Source organism: Candoia aspera, chromosome 5 (assembly GCF_035149785.1).
Source record: "Candoia aspera isolate rCanAsp1 chromosome 5, rCanAsp1.hap2, whole genome shotgun sequence".
In the NCBI taxonomy this organism is placed as follows: Eukaryota; Metazoa; Chordata; class Lepidosauria; order Squamata; family Boidae; genus Candoia; species Candoia aspera.
In genome coordinates this window covers 32391442-32409856 of record NC_086157.1, presented here as the reverse complement: position 1 = coordinate 32409856, position 18415 = coordinate 32391442, and the positions used below count along the sequence as shown (strand labels likewise).

General features: G+C 37.8%; 1 protein-coding gene across 3 annotated transcripts in view; it reads right to left on the bottom strand.

Moving 5' to 3' along the window:
- Positions 1-606: 606 nt before the first annotated feature.
- Positions 607-18415, bottom strand: part of SEPTIN10 (septin 10) — a 50006-nt gene continuing 32197 nt past the window's right edge. For 2 of the 3 annotated variants that reach the window (XM_063304901.1, XM_063304902.1), the window contains exons 9-12: positions 11976-12011; positions 8875-9007; positions 6903-7093; positions 607-1973 (exon numbers count right to left, since the gene is read on the bottom strand). In XM_063304901.1, the coding sequence (XP_063160971.1) occupies positions 1958-1973; positions 6903-7093; positions 8875-9007; positions 11976-12011 (376 nt within the window). In that variant the 3' untranslated portion in view covers positions 607-1957. The remainder of the gene's footprint in view (positions 1974-6902; positions 7094-8874; positions 9008-11975; positions 12012-18415) is intronic. The other variant, XM_063304903.1, reaches the window with a different exon arrangement.

The following is an 18415-nucleotide window of genomic DNA, read 5'->3' as shown; positions in this document are numbered from 1 at the left end:
AAGACAAGACTGAAGGCAGAAAGACCCACAAACAAGCAGCAGCTGAAGGCAGCTGCAGTAAAGGCCTGGCAAAGCATCTCAAGGGAGGAAACTCAGCATTTGGTCATGTCCATGAGTTCCAGACTTCAGGCAGTCACTGACTGCAAAGGATTTTCATCCAGGTATTAAAGGCGATCCTAATGTTTGTCATGATGTTGGTTTGTTCCATTACTTATGAGCCACCAACGATGGGGGCGTGAGTATGCCACTGGCTGTACTTCCTGAATGGTTAGTGCCCCACTTTTGTCAAAACCCTTGAATTACAGCTGAGCGTCCTGACTTTGCCCCCATCTGGATGTGTTTCAACTTCAGTGTGGTGGTGTACAGAGGCCAAATGCCAAAACAGTTATCCTTGTTCCAATATTTCTGGTCCTGACTGTATTTCTTAGGGAAAAATCTACCCTTTTAGACAGGAGTCGACAATTTCACCATCAAAATTATATCTTCTCCAGTGTCTATGAATACATTTCTCTCATCTTTGTAATGCTAAAGTACCACTGATGGTGCCAGTGTCAGACTGGTAGTCTGCAAAGCAGTGAGAGTAAATAGAACAATTCTACTTGTCCAGTAAATCCAAGCACTGTTGTATTATGGAATAATTACTAATTGTTTAACCAAATAATTTTATTTGTCAAGTTACATGTAAGTTTATTTTATAAAAAAGTTGGCAGAAATCTATGAGGGTTACATATGCAACTGCTGTACTTATTAGTAAACAGGAATCACCAGAACTACTGGTTGCCTAAGAAGTGTGATAATTCCAAAATTATTGCTACTTTAAAGAATACAATAGTACGCATTTTTATGCAGAAGAACAGAACTTTTGTCCAAGTAAGCAAGCATGGGATTCAACCCTGTTCAAGCTCACTTCAGGAAAAAAAATAGTTTAATTTTTTTTCTTCTTCTACCAGTTGTGCACCTAGTTAATGTTAAATCGTAAGAATTAAAATTGATGGAAGGCCTCATGCCAAGGAACATTATATACCATGTTTAAATGAATATGACGTTGTCAGGATTTTCATTAAAATCAGATGTAATTTTTTAAATTACCATTCCCAGCCTTCATACTGTGTATTTAGCCACAGATGAGAAAAGGTGGCTTAAAGAGAAGACACCCTTGCAACCGAGTTAATTTTCAGTATCTGTTTTCAAGTAATGCCTGTGCTTGCACGAATACTGCAATGGTAAAGACAACCATGATCCATTTTAACTCTAAAACTTATCATCATTACAAAATTACAAAGTGCACATTTAAAAACATACTGGTTTGCATATTTTATACAGTTCAATAAAGGGCACCATATGAAGGTTATACAGCTAAGAGATCAAAAAGGCACAAATTCTTTAAAACGGTTATAATATGTAGGCAATGAATACTATTATACTACAGTATTCATAACCTAAATGAAAATCATTTCAGGACTCTGAAGTGCTTTAGGTTCTCAGGCAAAAGGTGCTTCTGAGCCCACAGGCGCATGAACGTAGCACTCCCCTGCACTTCCTTAAAGCTTGTCTTGCAATTGAGCAGCTGTTCTCCACCCTCACTAAGAAACGGCAGGAAAGCAAGCTGCAGGCCGGGGCTACGTTTTATACCAATGCCCTCTGAAGCCTCTATTTGCCTTCGGATCCAAAGCACTACGCAGCCCTCGTTCATAGCACAGTAATCTTTGGTACAGAAGCCTGATGCACGTTTCCTTTGGCCAAAAGAACATAGTTTAAGTGCGAGCTGCTGAAAAAAAAGTCAATTCGAGCGAATTCTTAATCTGACAGCAACCTATATGCAGTATGCAGAACTGATTATACATTTTAATACAGTTGAAGCGGTCAGCTTTCAAATGAGCACACAGTAAGAAAAAGAAAGGAGGGAAACAATCCATCTTTCTTCCTCTCAGATTTGTGAAGAATTTCTTCTCCCATTTCACATAAAGCCAGAGCTGAAACAAAAGAAAGATGTGTTAGTTGTGCCGTTTTCTACAGAAAAAAACGTATTTACAATACTAAAAAAAGTCTGCCTTAAAAACAAACAAACCAGGGACACTGCAACAAATACCAAATGAGTAAATGCTGACACTGACTTAAGGGTGGTGAGCTATTAAAGAATTCAACCTTTTCTACGTGGAACCATTTAAGTTCAGGTGCCCAGTGCTCCAGCCATCTAAAACTCCACTCCACATGGACAACGATCATCTTGTGTGGTGCCTTCTACACAATATGCTAGCTTTCCAAGTGAAGTGACTATAAACATATCTGAAATCTTCATTCCAGAAAACGTTGTACCAGGTGGACTTTTTGAACAATCAAATCAATTTTAACAAATAAACTAGCCGTTCTAGAACCAAAGCTACAATGAGCTTTCAGTCTAACATCCCTGAAAATGTGTATACATGCTTTGTATCAAGAATTATAATAAAAAAGAAAATTACTAAATATATTTACATTTCTAATTCCAGCAATATAAAAAACAAAAAAACAATCTCTAATTTAAAACCCCCTATTTTCTCTTTTTCTAATAAAATATGATAGCTCAATCCCAGTTGTTTCGTATTAGTCTAAATGTGTAAGTATTTTTGATTTATAATCAAGGATAAAATCACTAAATATGAACCTAGCGGCTTTAGCTTACACAGCTCAACTTGACTTGAATTGGTTTTATAATTGCTCAAACACCATTAACAAGCACATAGAATATATAAAGTATATTTAATGGTACATTCTTATGCATATCTATTAAGATGTCCCACTGAGTACAGTGGCATATGACTGCACTTGAAATGCCATTTATAGTAATGACACATCCTGCTAAGTCCAAAGCCAGCTATCATTCAACTTTTCATAGACGCTGTATTTCTTGTATTTCAACTGGGAAAGTCTTGCCAAATGTATACATTTCAGATATAGATGATTAACCAAACTTTTTGTATCTGTTTAGATCAAAAGCTCTTTCTCTCTAATTGGTTAAACTTCAATTCAATTCAAAGAAACACCAAATTTAAAATAATGAGAAAATGGAAGGTTCTTCTCCTTGTATTTTATCTACTACATCCTGGAAAACACTAGATTTGTTGAGAACATACATATTAACTATGTATGCATAGTACCAGCTATCTCTGGACTTGTAAGTTCCATTTTATCAACTCTTACCAATGCCAGTAAGAGTATATTCCAGGTTCAGAGCAGCCCAAGCCTGTCTAGAAGGCCTCTTATTCTCTGCAGTTGCAGAGTAGATTCCAGGGTCTCCTCACTGACTGTTTTTTGATCCCTGGACAAAGAGCCGAAGGCACAAGCCTCAGGGGCAATAATACTGTGCAAAATGAAGAGTTCCTGGTTCTGAAGAACATGAAGCAACAAGTGAGATGATCAGACTCTCTCCACTTAGAGGGACCAAAGTAGTGATCTAGATATCTGTCAAGGTCAGATGCATATCACAAGAACAGGGAAAGATGTATCAGGAATGAGCCTTACAAACATGATCTGGAAAGCTTTACACTGAATCCCTTGGGACAAAGACAGTAGAGTCCAGAAAACAGTGCAAAGCTTAGTACTGGAACAGGGAATTAGAAGGATATGCAGAATGCGGAGGCATCCAATAACAGGCATATAAATATAAGAAGGAATAGGTCAAGTTATATGACACAAGGATTCCTCTGTATATAAGGACAGAATATGAGGAACAAGCAGAAAGAACTAGAAGTCTTAATGAAGGAAGACAAATATGCTTTATTTAGCACTATGGAAACCTAGTGGGATGAAACTCATGAGTGAAATGCATGGATTGGAGGGCATACCTTCTTCGAAAGGAACAGGCCAGATTGAAGGGAAGGAAGAATGGCATTTCAGGTGAAGAAAGTCCACACATGTATTGAGATCCAGGAATTTGAGCCTGAGGGCCCAAGAGAGAACATCTGGATAAAAATACAAAGAATAGGAATAAGCAAAGATTTTATTGTGGGTGTTTGTTATGGAATATCAAGCCAGGCACAGGGCTGAGATAATGTCCTCTTGGATCAGATTACAGAATTTCAGGGAGGAGAGACACTGTAGTAGTGGGAGGTTTCAATTACCAGGTCATCTGTTGGAGAACCAACTCAGCCAAAACTGTAGGGTCCCCAAAATTCCTCAGTGGTCTTGTTGCTTCATTTATAGAATGCTGAAGAAGATACAAAAGCATTGGCTCTCTTAGATCAGCGTAAGAGCAGTGAAACTTTAGAAGGAAGCTACCGTGTCAGAGACACTGAGAGTCTAGAGCATACCAGATTTCAACAAGCCAGAAAGGCTAGAGCACAAAAAGAATTTAGGCTCACAAAGGAAGCCAAAAGCATCAAAAAGGGTTTGGGGGCTATATTAGGAGTAAAAGCAAAAAAAGGAAGATGTGGTCCACAGCTTGAACATGGTAGGATGAAAACAGATGACAGGGAGAGAGCAGAGCTCTTCAATTCCTATTTTATTTCTATCTTGTCCCCTAGTAGGAACTCTGTTTGAATGGACCTAACCAAAACAATTAACTAAAGGAGGGAGTGGCAATCTAAGGTAAGGAAGGAGATGGTTATAAAACATCTAGCTACCATGAATGAAGTCTTCAGGAGCAGAACCATTACAGAGTCCTGAAGGAGTTTGTGGATATCATCTTGGAGCCCCTTCTGTGATCTTTGAGAAATTGTGAAAGATAGATTTAGAATTGGAGAATGGAAAGTTGTTTCTATCTTCAAAAATGAGGAGAAAACAGTCAACTTGATATCAATATAAGGCAAACCTCTGGAACAGATTATTAAGAAGTCAGTTTGTGAACATTTAGAAGACAATGCATTGTATAGCAGGAGCCAGGATGAACAAGTCATGTCAAATTAACCTGGTCTGATCTAACCTTTTTCTGACAGAATGACCAATTTAGTTGTCTACAGAAGTACAGTGAACATAGCATATACTGAATCAGCAAAGCATTCAACAAGTCTCCCATGAGATCTGGAAGATGGCAAAACGCAAACTGAACTATGCTACCATTAGGTGGATATCTAACAGTACCCAAGGAATGTACAATAATGGCTCCACATCAAGCTGGAAGTGTTGAATAGCATACTGCAGGACTCGGTTCTGTTCAACCTATTTACAAAAGCCTTGGGTGATAGATTAAAAAATCTGATTATCGGATTTTCAGATGACACAAAGATAAAAAGGATAACACCTTAGAGGAGAAGAGATGACAGCTGGCTTCAAGCATCTGAAGGGCTTCCATGGAGAAGAAGGGATAAAATTGTTTGGGACTGTTCCAGAAGACGGGAGAAGAAACAACAGATTTAAATATTAGGAAGTAATGTTACAAGAACATCAGGAAAACTTTCCTCATTGTAAGAGCTGTTCAGTAACAGAACAGATGTTGTATGAGGTGAGAGACTCCCCTTTCCATGAGGTGTTTAAATAAAGCAGTCTTTCTCAACCTTGGCAACTTTAAGCTGTATGGACTTCAACTCCCACAGAAATGCTGAAACACTGAAGTAAGAGGTTAAATGGCCATCCGTCACAGTTGCTGGAGTGGTGGATTCCTGCCCTGGGCAATGGATTGGATTAGATGATCTCCATGATCCATTCCAACTCTTACATGCTATGATTCTAGGTAATCAGACAGGGGAGCTTCCACAAGCTTTCCAGCAACTAATTCAGCCCTACTGTAGGGTTCCTGGCAAATATTTTTTGTCTTTTTTAATTGAACTTAAAGAGGCGTAGGTGAAATTTCCAAAACCATTTCTATCCACACGCTGAACTAAAACAATCTTGTTTGACTTCAACAAAGTGGTTGTATCTGAACTGAATGGTAATTCATATATATTTACAAACTTAATAACTCAATAGTACTTGGTCGTTTTATCAACTTATCTGGAAGGCTGAATTAAACCAGCAATGTAATACTGAGAAGAAAAGAATTTAGGGGTTAGAATGCAGAGAATTCTCCTCTCTGTAGGGGGAAGGAAATGCTGTACTTCTGCTCCCACTGTGCCCTGTCAGGTGGATACTATTGCTGGTAGTTCTCCCACCAGAAGTAGCAGTAAGAGTCTCAGAGGGGACCTAATTTGATTCCTCCTCCCTGTCATCTAAGAACTGGCACTGGAAAACATCTGTTATGATCAAAAGCTTTCTAAAAGCAAAAAACAAAGAAAAACAAACTGGACTTCAGGGGAAGAGTAAGAAAAAAAGCCATCTTTACTCTTCTGCCCTGCACTTCCTGAAGTTTCACTCTGGATTGTTCTGCCCCTCGGTTTAAAGAAGAACTGTAGGACTAAAAATAATAAAAATTGTTCAATATGTAGTTGAGATGTTGAATACTACAACAATTGCCCCATTGCATTTCACAATAAATCTTTAGGATTTTAAAAATTCTACTAATATCTTGAATCATAGCAAGGGAGCTACAACAGCTGTCGTGAGTTGCACCAATAATTTTAGGATGGGATAAAGGAGCTTCCTGTAAGTATTAGAGATGCTCAACGTATGATTCTGTTTCTGTCACTTACTATCAGGCCCTGACCACTTAAACCTTTGTGGGTCACATCCAAACACTATTGCTGGTATTCCCTGTGATGGAATCTGTCCCTTTCTAACTTCGCTCTTGCTCTCTCGTCATCTACGTTCACAACCTCCTGATCTCTGACATCAAAGCACAGGAGTTCCAGCCGAAAACCTGGATCCCTTCAGAAAAAAAGAAAAACAAACATTTTCATCAAGGAGCCCAATAATATCAATACTTTTTTCTATAAAATTTAAAACAAAATCATTTTCATAGTTGGAATCTCCGAGTGATTTATATTGCTGAAGACACTTTTCCTGAGCTGAACAGTCTCCCTTCCTCCAAACTTTCAAAACGGACTATTTACTTTTTCCGATCTTTCTCTCTTTTTAAACCGGCTGTGGGAGTGGGAGGCAGAGGCCTCCCTTGCAGTATGTCCGAGGCAGCTTTCCTCTTATTGAATGCAAAGATTTCATCTTCCAGAAGCTTTCTTTTTTCTTCCACTTTCATTCTCTCCTCCTGATGTAGTCGTTTCAAATGTTCAAACTTCATTTGAAGCTGAAATAAAGGATAAGAACATTGTTTCTGCCACAAGAGCTCAGCCTCACCTTAAGCATAAGTGATTAACATGGCAAAGTAGAGGCAGATTTTTAAGGTAATTGTTTCAGTTGTATGCTTTAAAATACTCTGAACATGGTTGTTGCCTTAATCAGCTCATAATTCAGGATGCAAAATTTGACTTCTGCTTAACAAATTACAGGCAGGGCAGCTATACTAGATCAACTTTTGAGGACATCAAATATCTTTTTTTAATGATGAGTTGAAACCTGAAGAGGAATTTGTATCAAATATGCAATAATGTTGCATTTATTTATTTTTTTTCTCCTTTGCCAAGCAGTGAGAAAACCAGGTCACAGAGGCAATGATTTCTACATATACAGAAAATTAACTCCATGCAGAACAATCATTGTACTTTTCTTACATGCCTCCACCCTCCAACTAATGTTGATTATGTACATTGCCCTGCAAGAACTATAGAACTGTGAGAAAACTGGTTATTTTTACCAAAGAGAGCAAACAGGGTAAAACCCTTTATTAGATCCTGGAGAGGAAACTGGGGAGTGGGGTGAGAGGGGCAAGAGAAACTTCTACCTACCAGTTAGTATTATCTGTAGGGGGGGGTTAAGGCTGGGGGAGACATATGCTATTTGGCATGCATCTGCCTAATTTTTTCTTACCCTAAGGAAAAAAATTGTCAAGCCAAGATTTTAAGACCTTTGTCCCATTTAAACAGTCTGAATTGGAATATTTTATTATAATTGGACAAAACATACTTCCTCTTAATCCATATGTAATTAATCAAGTGGGGAGTTCAGTGTATCACATCTGAGTATCTCTTGCTGAACCTGAGTGATCCACTTGCTTTGTACGCCAAATGATATTGTTAAGACCTTATCTGCATGCTTAGGGAATTCTCGGGGTGGGGTGGGGATGTCATGAGCAGATCCAAGAGGAATCACACTTGCTGCAATCTGCTTGGATATGGATGGCCTTCCTTGAGCTGCTGGCACTAGACCAGGTTATGAGTGGTTTCCAGATGCTGAAGCTCTTTTTTTGACAACTTTTGCACTCACACCAACAACTCCTACAATAGCAGTGCCAAAATGCTCAAGATGTCTGAAGCAGGCCCACAGGACCCAAGGTCACGCCCACCCCCAACAGGAAGAACTTGTCATGAGTAAGGATGGCGAGCAGGGGGCTCCCATCCAGGCTGTAAAGCGCATGCGTAGTACTGAGGAATTAAGCAGCCATTCAAAGAGACACAGATCAGGCCCACCTTAGCCTTTGGGGTTTATATGTCTGGGTTTTTCCCATGCTTATTCAGTTTGTTAGGATTCTGTTTACGTAGCAGTAATAAACATTAGAGAACTACTCCTCGTCTCAGCTTGTGTCTCACTGTTAGGACAGAACTGCCCTTGGATAAACAAGGGGGAATATGAGATTAGGCAACAGCTTGTTCATCCTGGCTGTCCAAGAACAGTCCCAGACTGGAAAGAGTTCTGACAGTGATCCAGCTTTGGGTGTGCATGTCTAGCTTGCATGGACACAGTTGGATCTCTGCCAGACCATGTCCCCATTCTGCATGTACAAGTCAACACCCAGCTTCTCCAGGCACAGTGGCAGCCCTGACAAAATATGATCTGGTAGTTTTATTTGGGGCTCCAAGAAATCACTATTTCAGGAAGACATGGCACCCCAAAATTTGAGAACCCGATTTAAACTATCCGAAGTTATTATAATCACTAAAACTCACTGAAGTAGAATTGAAATATACTTACTTCTCGCTCTGCTTCTTTTAGCAATGCTTCTTTCTCTTTGACTCTTTGCACAAACATTTGTCTCATTTCTTCTTGTTTCTGTTCTAATTCTCCAAGAAATTCATGTCGTTTAGCTTCATAAGTCTCCTGTAGACTGAGAGCCATAAAATAGCTTTCATCATTTTATGAAAGGCAACTGTGCTATAAGATTTCACAACTGTGCTCAATAAAAAGTATCACAGCACCTCTGAAAAGGTTCCTTCTTGCAGAAAGTTAATGCTCTCTTGGGGATTCCAAAAATGTGGAATAAATGCCTTGGGCTGATACTTATTTTACATTAAAAATAGGGCTCTATGCTCAGAATGTTCTAGTTATAGGAATCTAAATCATTTTCCAAATTTCAAATTATATCTAAAATTCTGAATTTCCTTAGAATTTAGAAACATAACTTTTGAGATGTTAACTTTTTTCCCCATAAATATTTTGATTCTATATTGGTCTTCTAAATGAAAAGCATCAGTCACAAAAGCAACCAAAGAACACAAACAGAATTGAGCAAATGTGTATCTGACAGACTGAAAACAAATATAGAATTGCTTATACAAAGGACATTCCATTTCTCCAAAAAATGCAAAATCGTAATTGTTTTCAGTTTCATGTTATTTTTGTATGAAACATGCTTATTTATTTTGATTTGTTTTGTTTTTGTTTTTCTGTCATGAGTATCTGAAGGTAGTTGTTAGGAGCAAAGACTATAAGGGAGAAGTGGACTGTATGGGTGGTATAAATATAATACTGAAATAATCATTGGGAATATTCATTTTCAGTTGTAAAACTGCTTCACTAACTTCTCAGGCACAATTCAAAGTACTGGTGTTATTCTATGCATCCTCTGGGAAAAATAATGCTATAAAAATACAATTCTAACATAGAATCTAATACCTGATTCTATGGGTCAAACAGCAATTTTGATTAGTAGTAGGCATACATACATGGTATGGAGGTCAAATAGCAACAACTAGCTGACCTTGGTTGATCTCAACAAATTAAGCAGTGTTGAGCCTGTTTACTATCTGGATAAGAGACCACCAGAAAATACCATGGCTGTATCCTAGACTAGTGAATAATTTTTTTAAAATCCTGGAGGAAAGCAATATTTAGCAGCCAAAAAAATCAGACAGAGTCACCAGGTGGAGTCATTATGAAGTCACCAGGAGCTGACTCAAAGAAGAAACTACCTTATACGTATTTGATAAACGGTATTAACAGGACATATTATAGTCATATAACCAATCACCCAATGCCTCCACTTGATGAACCTACAGTTTCAGTTTGAAGCAGAAAATAATGGGGTACAGATATATTCACATACAGATAACATACAACAAATACAGTGTCAAATTTGAAATTAGGTATCTGTGACATAACATATTTCCACAACAAAATACTGTCTTGTACAAATAGACAGGATTCAATAAGAAATCTGTTAGGAGGAGATGGGCAGCAACAGTATGAAGAAGAATTAATTGCAGGACCTGAATGGGGTTAGTACACTGTATTGGTAAGGGTGGGGCATATCCTAAATGGATCTGGCTTGGGCGTATGACCCATGGAGTGGAATGAAATTTACCTCTGATAAATAGTTAATTAGCTTAGGAAAAGCTTGAGACAGGATTTAAAACTCTGAAAGAGGTATTTAAAAGATTACTTTTAACAACAAAGTTTACTTGATGTAGTAACATGTAATAGCATATAATGAACATTAGAGGAAATTCTATTCTATTTAAAATATAGATAGCTAAAGATCATCTAACAAATCTCACTAGCTCGCCCGTCCCCAGGGGACCCACAAGTATTAGATGATCTTTAGATATTTATATTTTAAATACAGTAATTTTTTTCTAATGTGTAACAGCAGCATCTGGAGATTTTCCTAACTTTCCATTCTTGGGATCTATTGAAGAACAAAGGTGCTGTTTTCGCCATTAAATTTCATGGGCTTCATTTATAGCATAACTAGTTCAGTTGAGAATGGGCAACATTCTTTATTCCAAGCCTAGTTACTATATCTGACAACCTTTTCCCTTCCCTCCTTGTATGCTGGATTACAGAATCATATCTCACTTCTTCACTATCCATACATCTTTCACTGAAGGGTTATATAAATTAAATGAACAAGCAGTAGATCTGCACTCATTCTTTTCTGGCCAGTCAAACATCCTTCCAAAAAGAACCAACGTCAAAAACAATTTGTCCTTCTTCATACTGACCCCTGATTATACAGAGTAGCTGGATTAATGTTATGCTCTGGCATGTTTAATCTGGAAGAAAAAACTGCTTAAACTACACGAAGGGCAAGTTTGCTGAATTCAAAGTAGACGTGTCTAAAGAAATGAAGGTAAAATAAAACCAAAGTAATGCCACTGCTGAAAAAACATCTTATTAGCTGTCGTATGCATGTGTATAACCTGGAAGGACAGCTTCATTCAATTATATCCAATAAATAAATGATCACATCAACTTATGTGTTTAACAGGTAGCAAAACATAGGTAATCTTTCTAAACATTGTGTTAAAATAATTTTTCTTCAGAGTTAGGATAACCTGTCTACTTCTCCATGTTATTATTTTCACCAACCATGTTCTATTATAGAAGTTAATGGTTAGGACTGGAGTACAGGAGCTAAAGTCTTATGGCAGCAAGCATCTTGGACATCTTTACCAAATAACAACAAGACAAAAGGAAACCAGATGGGTATTTAAGAACATAGGAAATTGTCTCACTATACTTGTTCATCTAGCATAGGTCTTGGTGTTCCAAAAACCAGTAGCTCTCCGGGTTCTTGGGCAGAAGGTCTGTCCCTTCACCTGCTACCTGGTCTTTTGAATTGGGAACATATTGCTCCACTACTGCATCATGGTTTCTGTGTTGTATTTAAAGAGTGTTGAGTTTGTTGGATATAAGTTAATTCATTATATAGTTTAGAATCAGTACTGCTATTAAGGCATAATCAGTTCATGTAAGATCGTGCTGCCATTTTCTATGAAGTAAAAGAAAAAAGATTAAAACAGCAATATATCTAAGGCCATACTTTAACCATTCTACACTACAAAACAACATACCTTTCTCTATAAGTGGTCTTTTTGCTATCTGGCATCCTAAAAACAAAGGTATATAGATTCATCAAAGCATGTTACTGTCCAAAGAACCTATTCAAGAAATCCTATACAAATTTATTCAAAAGTAAAACCTACTGAGTTTAAAGAAATTTATTTCAAGGCAGTGGGGTGTGAGACTGTAATCTAGTTTACATTATTCTTAGAAACTAATATTGAGCATTTGGTGCCATTCAAGCTGCAGCAGTTTTCCAAAAGTTAAATGAATTCATTTTTCCTATAAAAATATAACACTTTTATAATATTTAGGTTCCTGTTTAACACTTACCAGCAAAATGTATTAATAAAGACCCATAAAGGATAGTTTGCAGCTATATTAAGCTGTTCAGAAAAACCAAAGAGCTTTGTGGCACTTTGAAAGGTTTCATGGATTATTTATTATTCTGGGAGAAAAAAACGAGTACGTGTGTTTGGAGAGATTGTAGGGTGGTCTAAATAAATTTGGGGAGGACTGAACTGAGGAGGGATGACAGAAGAAACATTCAATATCTTTTCATGTCATGAACAGGGAGGGTAAGACTCACGCCAAAAGAACTTGGGATTCAGATCTAGAACCTTAGATAACATCTTGTCCCTTTATCAGCAGGAATGAATGCCTTAGTTCCTCCACAAACGTTTTTAAGCACACACACACACTGCTTATCATTGCCTCAGGAAAATGTTGACAAAAGCTATCTTGCCAGCTGAATCGTAGACCAAATAGGCCTGAGTAAGCACTACCCTTCCTTTAAATACTGGAGCTGGATTTCAGACTGTACGCTACCTTGCACTGAAACCAAACTAAGGAACTGTTGGCAAATTCAACCCAAATCTGTAGCCAGCACACCGCATGGTGCTCATCGTGCTGAGACTTATTGTCTTGCTGACATTAACAAAGTGAATGCGAAAAAGCTCCGTAGTTGGATAAGAACTGCTTTTTCTCAGAAAGAAATTCAGTAAAGGGGCATGGGACTCTATTTGCCCATCAGCAAGATTATTCTCTTAACACTGAACAGAATATGGAGAGGGAAAAGAGGAAAGAAAGATCACATGACCTGGATCAGGCCAGGGCGGCAGAGAAAAAATCAGGAAAAACTCCCCAAATGCAGCCCTATAGCCAGCAGCTCAGAATGCTGCCCACTGCTGCAACCTAAGCCCCCTCCCTCCCAGTCATGGGACCCAGTCCTATTATTAAGAGGATGGAAATAATTTCACAAGCCATGCTCTGCATGCCTTTCCTACCTTCTATAAACATTTAAAAACCTCAGATTATTATTAGAAATACTTACTTAAACAAGTAATCCCTATGTATTTTGAGGGCTATTCAGAAAAAATATAAGCTACTTCTTAGTACACCTGTGGAATTAATGGAACTTGGAAAGTAAGATCTATATTGCTCCTTCCATGGAAACTGAAGGTGTCATGCAACTTTCATGCATTAAATATGTGTGATTATTACACATTACAAAAATAAAGTCTGCAGGACGGATTTTTATTATTTATTTATTTATTTATTTATTTTTCCGACACAACTACTGAACTTCTGTTCTATACAGGACATGCATACTCATCACACCATTCCCTTTTGGGACAAGCAACATTACATAAGCATAGAAAGGGTAAGAAACAGTAAGCCATAAATAATAATAATAAAGGCAGGAGATATAAGCCAAGGAAACATTACTAAACCTAGTTTACGCTGATACAATTCACTATACCTTCATTCTTGGCAAAAGACCATATACTATCTACTAGCATTTGCACATCTGAGAATTACTCTATCCTTCTTCTCATTTTTGGAAAATATTCTACCAACTAATATGTCTACTTGCTCACTATTCAAGTATAATTTGCAATCATTCACTTCATTTCCCCTGTCAAACACAACTACCTTGGTCTTTTTGTGTATTAATTTTCAGACCATCCTCCTCACTACATCATACAATCTTTCTTATATTCACTGCAAATCATCCATATTCTCAGCCAATAACATGGCATCATCTGCATAAAAAAGTGCATGTACATTCACATTCAACACCTCTACCATCACTTGCATATTTATACATTTATCCATAAAAGCATTAAACAGCCAAAGGGACATCACATATTTATTTTATCCATTTCTTACTCCTTGCTCTTGTTCTTGCCCAGTGTCATGCACTCCCTTCTGCAGTATTGGATGGTAAATATAAAAAAGTACCATTGGCTGAAAGGCTTTGCCCCTGTGATTCTGGAGAGGCGGAAACTATAGAACATGTTCTTCTTTGTTGCCCCTTTTATGGAGACATTCAAAACAGATTCATCCTACCTCTAATTAGCAGACATCCTGGTCACTCAGACTCAGCCTGTGCCCAGATGCTGCACACAGACGGACTGCCTTCTGTTACAGAGCACATGGCCAGGTTTTATGCAGAAGCACAGAAGATCCGCTGGACCCTGATGGGCCAATTTTCCACTAGCCCAACACATTTTATCTAACTATAATTCATTTAAATTCTAAATATTATCACTGCTTTGTAATTTTAGAAAATACTATACTTATATCATTTTAGTGTCTATTTTATAATTTAAATATAGACTGCACCCTGGACCTCACTCATAGATGTTAGGTTGTTTTATAAATGTATTTTACCTTTATCTTAAATTTTACTTTGTTTATTATCTATTAAGATAGATTTATATATATTCACTAAGAGCTCTGCTTGTACTTGTCTACAACCATAATAAATAAATTGAATTGAATTACTCCTTGCTCAGTGTTGAACCAATCTGAGCAAGAATTCCATTTATTCTCACACATGCTTTATTCCTATCATATGCTACTCTTATCACATTCAGCAAACATTAATTGCACATTCATGGAAACATTCCATAATTTATCATATACTTTCTCTAAATCAACAAATGTGCAATGAATTTTCTCACATTCATACATATCAGGTTCATGTGGGTTTTTATTTGGGAGGATAGTTGCTTGTTAAGCGAGTAGGAAAGGGAAAATGAATGCATAAACTGGAAATGACTATAGCTTGAAGAAGTTAGGAAAATGAAAGTAGTGGTGCAGGGGTTATGACTAAGTAGCTAAAATGGATGATCAATGATGATGAAAGGTGTGTTAGAAGTTGGAAGAGAATGAAGAATGAAAGTGAAGGGGTGATGGACTACTTGGTAGAAAGAGTCTGCTACTAGTCCACACTGGTTGGTTGTAGGATGATAGAGTACTACAGTAAGTGCGGTCTTTATCCTCTGCCTGTCCTGCACTTATTTATTTTTTTATCCGTTCAATCGTGTCTGATTCTCAGAGACTGCCTGGACAAGTCCCTGCAGTTTTCTTGTCAAGGTTTTTCAGAAGTGGTTTGCCATTGCCTCCTTCCTAGGGCTGAGAGAGAGTGACTGGCCCAAGGTCACCCAGCTGGCTTTGTACCTAAGGCAGGACTACAACTCACCGTCTCCTGATTTCTAGCCTGATGCCTTAATTACTACACCAAACTGGCTGTATGCACTTAGTCATAGCACATGATAAATAAATGTCCTACTACCACTGTGAGCTATTGCAAGCAGAGTGACAACCCTGGAACTGCTGGCTGGAGGTGAATTGCTCTATCAGCATAAGCAACCAGGGAGCATTGGAGGAAACTTGCTGCCACCATCTTTGTTAACTGAGCAGCAGCAAGAAAAAGAATGGCAGAAGCAGTGGCAAGGTGGTGGAGTTTAGTGCCTGGACTCTGACTGGCCAGTTCTGGTGGAGGCCAGGGAGTGGGACTGCCAAAGAACTGAGAACTGTCTGCATGGAGAAGCTGGGTGGTTGTGCACAACAGAACAGAGAAAGTGCATGGATTTCCAATGAGCTGCTTTGGAGCTAATGTGCAGTTTAGACTGCATCAGAAACCATTGTGGAGTTAATCAGAGAGATCAAGTGAACCAGAGAAATTCAGCTAGAATTGAACAGGGATTGATAGAAAGCATTCTCGGGTAAGAGCTCAGGAAGATTGACATGGGTTCCCTCCCTCCACATAGTGAGAGAACAAAGGTAAGACTGGAAATATCTGTATGATATGGGTTCATCCACGTGAAGGTGACTCATTCTGCACATAAGCCACTAGGGATTGCTACCATATCCAAACACTTATGTAGGCTAGCATGGTCAAACACCCATAACCTAGGAACTAAAATTAACACTATTAACTTAATAAAAGCAGCTATAAATACTTTTGCAGTCAAACCAGCAACCCTTCCCTATAGGCAGCTAACTTGTTTTTAAGATATATAAATATTGTTTTAACTATGTGCCATTGTCAGGTCCCCTTCTCTGAGGCTGTGTGAACAAAGAGCTCTTTAAAGTAACAGAAATTCATTTAAATTAAATGTGTAATCTAAGCCTACTTATAAAACTTACTTAACTGGTATCAGCACTTTTGAATATCCTTTTATATGATCTTCACTCAATCATTCATTCATTTCATTTCCGCAGCCCCAAGGAACTCACAGAGCAGTCTTTTTCAACTACTACATGAAAGGATCGTTCTTAATTTTAATTCCAAACTGCTAGTGATTTTATTAAATCACCTCAGCACTACTTTTCATGGCTAACCTTATTCAAGATTTGTAGATGTAGTACACATACACCCTTTTTGATACTTTCTGTACATGATAGACTGGACTCCATTATCCCAAACTCTTAAGAATTTCTCAGGCAGCTGTGAGATATCTTTTCTCTAGAATAGCAGCTCCCGGCAGCTCTTTGGTAGTTCTATCGCTGTCTGATAGTTCAATAATAATCCATAAGAACCTAATAATTAACACTGTTTTCCACTGGATTGCCCAACAATAATTGAGATTTTATTGCAGCACTGTAATATCTTGAAAAATTCTACCTTGGTTTATCAAAGACACCTATCAGTATCAGCAATGGGAAAATTCCAGGTTGTTAAAAGTAGTGCCAGAGAATTCCAATCTATTCAGTAACTGCCTCAACTTGTTCAGTTTCTGAAGGCTATCAGCAGCATAGCTTCTGTTTTAGGTAATAGTGGCAGAAAAACAGCGAAAAGGGAGTATGGACATACTAACTTATATCCATTTCAAAGACAAAATCAAAGGACGAATGCATAAATGGACTTCTGGGGGAGGCATGTAAAACTGAAGATGTCTCCATGAAAGCAGAGCCAACGACTGCGGCAAAGACCAAAGAACCAGTGAGTAGACCACTTCTTTGGAACATCTCTGGATAAGGACTTCTGGAGGAAGAAATGACTTCTGGAGGAAGAAATGGCAGATTTAATATGGCTCCGCAAAAAGCGTAGCCGACAACCACAGCGAAGAACAAATTGCCAGTGAGTAGACCATGTTTTCGAAACCTCTCTGGACAAGGAGCAGATGGGAGGTTGCTCACATATGCTCCAAACAGTTGCTCCTTGTGAGGAGACCACAAGATAAGAGGTCCCCGGTGGGTTTTGAGCACTGGGAGATGACAGGAATAGCCATCTTGCTTGCAAGTGAGGTCAGTGCCTTTTAGAGGATACTAAGTTCGCAAACTTCCTTTTCTAATCACATTCGGAAATTGCTTGTTAACTACTTTTAAGCTATTAGGCAGCTTTGGATCAACAAGTCTGAAAACGCTGGGTAAGTTTTCCTTCAATTCCTTAATGAAAGAAAAAATTAATCATAAGTTTAAGAATTCAAAAAATTAGAAATAAACAGCAAAAGACTTTTTATTTTGTCTCTTCTCACAAGATTCTTCAAAGCTTTAACAAGCCTCTTTTATAAATCCAATATAAAAGAATTACCCAGGTCACTCTCTTGGTTTATTATTTGAATTTCCCTTTTGATTTTTAAAACATCAACAGGTTTCTTTTCTATGTCCAGTGAGACATCCTTTTCCACATCATTCTCTTAACCTGTCATTTGTAGATCCATTTTCAATGCCATCTCTGTCTTATCAAATACAAATGACAAACCAAGAGAATGACCTGGAAATTTTTTCTTCTTAGATCTACAAAAGAGGCTTGTAACACCTTTGACAAAGTCTGTGCAGTTGGATAAAGAAGAATTGAAGAGAAATAAAATCCTACGACAATATTTGAATGAACTAAAGATTATGACTGTTAGAAGTAAAAGGAAGGAATATAAAGTTGGTTTATTTGATCAAGGTTAAAATAAGACATTTATTACAAAGTTCTGGCAACCCTTTTTAGACTTTTTGCTGACACCAGAATTGAAAAGTTGATGTTTTATGGATCTGCTTATAGATAAGGGATGAGATACGGGATGAAGAGATAGCTGTCTGTAACCTTATAGAGGGTGAGGAGTTACTAAATTTGTCTATACTTGTTGTAATGAAGGTTGGAAGTCACTTCTTTATAAATTTCTTTTTCTTTCTCATATTCTTTCTTTTCTTTTTTTCTTTCTTT